Below are 7733 nucleotides of genomic sequence, written 5' to 3'. Positions count from 1 at the left end.
AGAGACTTTTCATGGACTGCGAGAGCAGATGTCTTTCATGAAGCGTGTTGAGCTAAAAGTTTATTAAAAGTAAAAGCAACACAAGGACTTAAGGACCTCTTTTCAGGACAAGCAGTCAACGAGGTATTTGTCATTTGAGAAATGTTTTTATTTGTGTTTGGACTTGATATGTGTACTGTAAAGTTGCTAATTGGTTTGTAATGTTCACTCGTGACCAGTTCTCATGGCGTATTGGCGATGGTGAAGCTGAGGCGAGAAAGCCCAAGTAATAAACGCCCGTTTCAAAGAACCAACCTGTGTCTGTGCTGTCGTGAAGAGAGCTACAATGAGCACAACTCAGAAAGGCATTAGAAATAACGTGAGAGGGTTATTGCACCAGCTCCTGGTTGATAGAGCAGTACACCAGGGCTCTAAGACCAGGCAGACCAACCTAAGCACTGCTTGGATTGACTTCAACAAAGTGTATGACTCAGTGCCCCACACATGGATACTGAGGTACTTGGCACTATGCAAGGCTGATAGTGCGCCAGTAACATTCATCACAAACTCATTTGTACTGCGGAAGACAACACAGGAGGCCAACTCCAAGGCATCTGATCCACTTTTTATTAAAGTTATCTAGCATAATATATAAAAAAAAAAATCTACAAAAATAATAATAATGTTTCTCTTTAAGGAGAAAAATGATAATGATAATGACATAATGATAATTGTAATGATAATAACATTTATTATATTATTGAGTAATAAAATTATCCAGCAGAGGTGCACTATACATGCATTTCTGTGTTTTTTTACACGAAGCTATTTGTATGCATTTCCTTTTTAAAAATTGCAAAGTGTTTGAAAATGGTATTCAAAGAGGTTTTACAGTAACAGCCTGAACTTGTTATTATATCTACAAAATAGCTGTTTTTGGTCTATCTAATATATCACTTATTGAAATGCATGTGAAGGTACACACATTCAGTCTATTTAGGTATTTAGACACGTACATAATTTTGCATGAATACTTGTGGATCCAAAAGAAATATATATATCTTTTTCAGAATAAAATATTTTGCCCATTAATTATAGAACAAGCATGATGATGTGATCAACATGACTAGAAAGCCTAATTAGCAGCAACAGCTGTTCATTGAGTCAGTGGCACAACTTCTGTCTACATTATTTTTACATTTGTGGCTAACTTTAGTTATTACTTCGCCACTAGTCATCGATAGCAGTGGTTGCAATTGTAGCCTCAGTTGCAGTCGTAGCGAGAGACGCTGACGTCCCAGTTGAGGTTCCATCTTTAGGTTTGGGTCGGGGCTTCATCAGCTCCTCCTTATTGCGATCAGGTTTGATCAAAAGGATGTAGCACTTAGGCAAGAAGATGCAGGTTAGCAGGCCAAAGCTGGAAGCCAGGATGGCAAAAATCTGAACGGCAACCATGAACTTGCCACGGGTGCTGAGGTAAGCCGGGACAAAAGAGATCCACACGATGAAGAAGACCAGCATGCTGAAGGTAAGACATTTTGCCTCACTGTGAAAGTGTTTAAAAAGAGAACACAATTAATGTGATGAATATATAAATGACATTGTGTGTTATGAAATATTTCCCCCACAAGAAAAATTAGGGTGTGCATTGCTAATGCTTAACTTTCCTTGTGTGACCTACCTGACATAGTCCTCCAGTTTGCGAGCTATGAAGGCAAAGATAAAGGCCAGCAGAGCCAGCAGGATGTCATAAGCAAAGATGCAACAGATGAAAACCACTGAGCCTTGATCGCACTCAAGAATGATCTTTATATTCTGACCAGAGGTGTTCTTGACGGGTTGTGGAGGTAGGACAATGAGCCACACTGTGCACGCTATAGCCTGGGAAGAAGGATGTTAATGTCCGCTATATTTCCACATGGTTTTATGTTACAAACATTTAGAGGTCAGGGACAGATGTCGTATTTTACAGCTGATTAAGGTTTACCCCCACTGATGAATTATTTATGTTTACCTGTATTAATGTAGCTACAGCAGCTATTGCCCTCTGGTGAGCACGGGTGAGACGGTCGACCTCAGGGATAGGAGGGGCACTGGTGTCATTGTGGAGAGTGTTGGTTACGATGACATCAGGACTGCCATCATTCGCCGCTGCTTCGGCAGCTGCTCTTGCAGCAGCTTTTGCAGCTTTGGCAGCAGCTCTTGCTCGGGCTCGGGCAGCTTTCAGCACCTGGGCTCTCAGCATCAATACTGCTGCCTTACCTGAAAGAAAAAAGTTTACTGTGAACACACAGATTGCCTTTTTGCCCCTTATAGAGAAAATCTCAGTGATTTTATTTTGTCTGGATCAAGGAACATAAAAAGGTTAAGTAAGCTATAAAAAAAAATGGAAAAAATGATTTCAATTGGTCACCAACCAATTATGGAGGAAAGGCAGAGGGCGAATCCTAGAGCCAAGGCTACTTGACTGGTCATGCAGCTCCAGTGTTGTGGCTCTCCGAGGAAGACGATGGAGCAGAGGAAGGTCACCACCAGAGAGAAGAGCAGTGAAAAACTCAACAGTGTATCGTTGGCTTTCACCAGAGGGGTGCCAATGTGCATAATAAACAATACCTGGGAGAAAAAAATAAGAAGTTTAACTTTTTTTTTTTTGCTTGTTTCCTCTCCACATCGGAGCTTCTCTCAGGTATAATTTTGTGTTTGGCTTTTCTCACCCCGACAGCGATGGTGACTAAAGCTCCAAAGGCAGAAATGGCAATAAGAGTAATTCCCAGTGGTTCTCCAAAGGCCAGGAACTCAATGAGTTTTGGTACACAGGCGTCATGAGCCGCATTGGACCAGAAATCGCCAGTGCAAAGGATGCATTCACGAGCATCTGTGATAAAGGGAGGCCAAGTGTAATACGAGGGCATCAGGACCATGTTTACCATAATCTACATGTGCTAATGGTGTTGGGTCTATTTCAAAATTCTTGAGTTTTAAATTATCAACAGTGACTGTAACACGCAGTGTAATTCTGTGTATTTCTAAATGTGAATGTTAGATAGGAAGCACTTAAAGCATGAATGTGTGAATGAGGCAAGTTGTACAAAGTGCTTTGAGTACTCAAGTAGAGTAGAAGAAAGAGCCCATGTACCATTTAAGAAATGTGGTCCTGTTGTTTACTGACCAGTTGTGTTGCTGATCTCTCCGTCAGCACAGGGAATGCAGTCAAAGCAGCAGACCGGCTCTCCCTGTCGAATCCCCTTCCTGGTGCCCGGCTGACAGTTCTCACTGCACACTGACCGAGGAGGCTTTCACACATAGCAACAGAAATACATGAGCTACCGAATCATAATCTAAAAGGAGCATATGCTAACTTCTTCTTTATCGATATACCGCTGACCTCCAACATGTCATTGTTCCACACGATGGAGTCGTTCATTATGGTCATCCTGTTCTCTGGAGCTGCAGAGCCATTGTAGTTCCCCACAGTGACATAAGATATCTCCCCATTATTATTGACCTGCCAGTTGATGATGTCATAGAAGCCGTCCACATCTCCGTCGTTAAAGAAGATCTCCTCCCCTGTGTTTGGCATTTTGAAACGCACATTCTTCACGTAATACATCAGCTAAGGAGGAGAAAAATTGAGGTTTAAGTAGCAAAAGTACAATACGCACACACGTGACCTCATTATTGCACACGTTTACCTGCCACGGCTCAAAGTTGTTGATGTCAGCACATGTTTTCCCGACAAACGGCCCTTTTCCGGGTTCACAGTGCTCCAGGTTGTGCAGGGCGTTGGCTACAGCATACACAGCTTTGTACACGCTGCGTGAAACAGTTTCTTTATTATTATAAACATTACCACCCTGCTACAACGAGACAACAAAAGGACAAATGTGCCTTTTCAGAATTAGTACCTTGCTTACTTTGGAGCTATTTTCTGTGGTAGAAACAGTTCACAGGAAAGCTGCACACACTGCACTGAGTGAATGATTCACACAGGGCTCACTGCTACTGAGGCTTTACACACAGAACTAAAATAGATAACTATAAATTGCTTTCAGGAGCACTGTGCGACAACAGCAACAAAGTTTTCTCAGTGTATGCTGCAACAGTAGCACATTTAATTGTCTGGGTTATGGTTATATATCAGTTGCTGTTTTTGGTTGTTTGTTTTTTGAGCGGTGGCATTGTGAGCTGACCTGTAAGTGATTCGTAACTGAGAGATGTCAGAGTACGTGTTGTTGAGTTGTGCCACAGACTCCTGCCCGGTACACAGCCCATCAGGCAATCCTGTCACTGTCCTGGACAGTGTGCCGTTCACGTACGTGGCCCTCTGTTTTGCCATTCTCATAGCTTTGCTGTAGTCCAACGTGCAGTTAAACAGCTGCAAGGCAAAAGTAAAATCACAAAATTGTTATTTTGTGGGGGATCTGTTTAATTGTCAGTGTTTTCACTGAAGGTTCATCATTCACAGTTTAATTATCATTGCAATACTGATTCTACCATGTAGATGTTTGCAAGTTCCTAAGGTTAACAAACACACCGTCTCCCAGAATTCCTCAGTGAGCAAGTCTGCATAGGGGTCCAGATTCAGTAGATGATGCTGAAGACCGGGGATGTCAGCCCTCTTCACCCCAAAACCCAGGGTGCCGGCAAGGATTGAGCTCACCTGGATAGAAGCATTCAAATAATCAAGCTAAGCTCAAACATTAAAATTTGGTCCAGACTGGTTTAAACTTTCTGGATTTCTTTTGGTCATCAGTCAGCTGTTTGCTCACCCCAGGTGGCCGGCTGATGAGAGCGGAGGTAATCCAGGCCTCGCTGGCGATCCAGGTACGGTTGGTCACATTGTTGCGGAGCAGCTCACTGATGAGAGGACTGAGGTCCACGTCAGATGAAAAGACCACAATGATTTTGGCTGTGGAGTCAATTACAGTTTGAACAATGCGCTGGATGGCCTCTGGGGAATGCACCTAAAGTCCAAAGATCAGAGTACAAATTTTTTTAGCAGAAATGAAACCCCTGTGTGAACTAACAGTTGGTTTAGGGAAATAAAGATTGACTGGCAAAACTGACTGAAATCTGTCTACCTTGGGCAAGGTCTCAGAGAAGGAGATGCAGACGCCAGCTTGCTCAACCTGGTCCTTGAAGTCTTTGATGCCGTACTTGCCGTAATCATCATCAGCAGCTATGCTGCCCACCCAAGTCCAACCAAAGTGTAGCACCATCTTGGCCATAGCCGTAGACTGGTGCTCGTCATTGGGAATGGTCCTTAAGAAGGTGGGGAACTGGAACTTACTTTTCAGAGCAGAGCATGTCGAACAATAACTGACCTAAAGACAAGAGTACGAACACACTGTTGCTTTTTGCCTGAACTCTTTATCTTTGTTCATTTTCCTTAACTTTATCAAATTTTTTGACACGAGTGTCAGGCTTACCTGCGGAAAATGATAAAGTCCCAGGATCCTGGCAGTCGCGATGGACAGATCCGAGCCCCCGGCTCCCACTAGAGCAGCCAGCGGCGCTCCATCGCCGCAGCGGTAGTTGGGTACAGCTTCGTCTTGGCCTGTCAGGTAGGTCAGGGTGCCCTCCACAGCCTTGGAGATGGTGAAGCAGGAGTCGTAGATGACGTAACCCAGGTCAGTTTTGGGAAGCAGGTCGTCCCTTGCATTAATTTCCTTGATGGCAAACAACATGGTCTGTGCCCAGCGGAAGGTACGAAAGTTAAACCTACAGGATGATAAGTGACGAAGGAACAGCAGATTAATAAAGATCAGCCAGTACAAACAGTAGTGCAAGAAAGAACCTTTCTTTCAGTTAATACAGGTATTCAGTGTATGCAGAAAATGACAATACATGAAAACCAACTAATTGCAAACCATTTTAGTCTTGTGACATTATAATTTAAACTAGCCCTTAATAAATTTGTTGATTATTGTTGTGTGCTACACTTTGTAGGCCTGCCTCCATAATAATATGGCCTGCTGTAATTAATTGGCCCCAGAGGTGTTACACTACTCCGTCTTGATTCTGTTATAAAATTATGAAGCCAAGACTCCCAGGAGTAAACTGTCAGGTAGGAAAGTACTAAAATTAGGATACTTTAATAAAATTTCTTTATTCATTTAAGATCCTAAATAAGTTTTCAAGTTTAATTTTAGTTTGTTTAATACCAGCGCCCTAAGCTAGAAGACTAACCCAGCATAGCAACGATGATGAAAAAAGACATAAACATGCCCGACTCACCCCACACAGCCTGAGGAGAGAGGCACACTCGAAGTGTTGCCCTTGTTGGAAGCAACGCGCTTGTGAACAGGAAACATTCCCCCAACCACGACAGTCTTCTTTTCTACGTCCTTATAGCCGCCCAGGTTGAACTTGGCCTTCAGCTTGCATGTAGATTGTGCCGAGAGAGGTCTGAAGATGCAGAAAAGGGCACACAATCCAAGGAAAAAGAGTTTGATGTCCATGCTGTGTAGACGCAGACAGGGGTTGTGAGCTCTAGTAGCTGTAGACAGCAAATGGAAGCAGAAATGTTCGACAGGTGTCTTATCTGCTCTCTGGGGAAAAGTGCTGCACGAGGCAACCTTACAGATTCAGCAGAGCAAAAGAGAAGAGGAGGGCCCCGAGTTGAAATGAGCAGTATTTTCTCAATATGAAACATGGACAAGGCCTTTTAAATTTTGATTAAACACACAAGCTTTATGCCAATTTGTCATTAATAATGTAACAATAATAATAAAGTAGGCGTGCTTCAAATCCAAAGGCTGCAAACAGGTTTAAATCTCTTTTAAAGAAAAAAATCTGGACTTTGGGTCCACCAAAGATTCACAAAAAAACAAACACATCAACACATCTGCCTCAAACTCCTGGAAACATCCCATCATTTAATTTCGTTTATCTCTGCGCTCTCTGTATGAAAATACCAAGCAGTTCATTAGTCTGTGCTGCAGATAAACCGCCACCGGCCAGGAGTTAATTGGCAGCTGCATGTGATAACTTGTACAGTCTCTATGCAATACTACAACGCTGCGACTGTTTCTAAAGCGTCCCTTGTCCCCTGCGTACGGGTCTGGGTGTGTTGATGGGTGACTGTCTGCTTGTCTGCTCATGTTTCTCAGTCAGAGGGGAGCAGCAAACACCTGAACCCCTGGCACGCAGAGGGACGCGTGTTAGGGAACGATGGTTGACTGCGCACAATAGGTCCATAATAAAACTAAATTACACTGAAGCCCATTACAGTCTAAAGCTTTTATGTGTGACTGTGTTAGTACATTAAGTAATATTAAAGTGAGGAAAGCAGCAATCTAAAAGCTCGTATATTTGGTTGTGTTGCATTTACAGTTGAATGATGAAACTTGGCCTCAGGGGTCTGTGCGTGGGAGCAGGAGTGTGTGATTAGGTCTTTGTGATTTGTTTCAGAATGATGCTGATGAGATCGGCAAGAAATCAATTGTGTGTAACTATTTACATTAAATGTTTCAAATGTGCTGTGTAGGTTTCAAAAGCACATTTGTTCATTTTGAAGAAACTTAGATGTGACGAAAGATAAGGTAGTCATGTGAAATGAACGCCTTTATAGGACTGTATGTACTCTTGTGAAAAGTTTGTACATCCCACCATGACTCAGCAGCTTTTAGATCAACCCTCAGTAGCAAGAAGTTGTACTGATCGTTTTCTATATCATCAGCATTGTGGAGGAATTTTGGGCCACTGTTCTGTAAAATGTTGCTTCAGTTCACTGAGCTTTACAGTCACCTTCT

The 7733-nt window shown here is 42.8% G+C and overlaps 1 protein-coding gene across 1 annotated transcript; it reads right to left on the bottom strand.

The window, feature by feature from the left end:
• Positions 1-583: 583 nt before the first annotated feature.
• vmn2r1 (vomeronasal 2, receptor 1) lies at positions 584-6825 on the bottom strand. The gene is made up of 14 exons (XM_026192868.2): positions 6217-6825; positions 5409-5700; positions 5061-5303; positions 4749-4943; positions 4514-4639; positions 4170-4354; positions 3672-3792; positions 3365-3592; positions 3149-3272; positions 2694-2854; positions 2397-2592; positions 1994-2241; positions 1661-1860; positions 584-1525 (listed from the first exon to the last, which is right to left on the bottom strand). Exons 1-14 carry the CDS (start codon positions 6438-6440, stop codon positions 1210-1212), a joined length of 2859 nt encoding a protein of 952 aa, XP_026048653.1. The 5' UTR covers positions 6441-6825; the 3' UTR covers positions 584-1209.
• Positions 6826-7733: the final 908 nt, after the last annotated feature.

Source organism: Astatotilapia calliptera, chromosome 14, assembly GCF_964374335.1.
Source record: "Astatotilapia calliptera chromosome 14, fAstCal68.1, whole genome shotgun sequence".
NCBI lineage: Eukaryota > Metazoa > Chordata > Actinopteri > Cichliformes > Cichlidae > Astatotilapia > Astatotilapia calliptera.
Note: the sequence above shows the minus strand (reverse complement) of the source record. Positions and strands in the feature narration are given on the sequence as shown.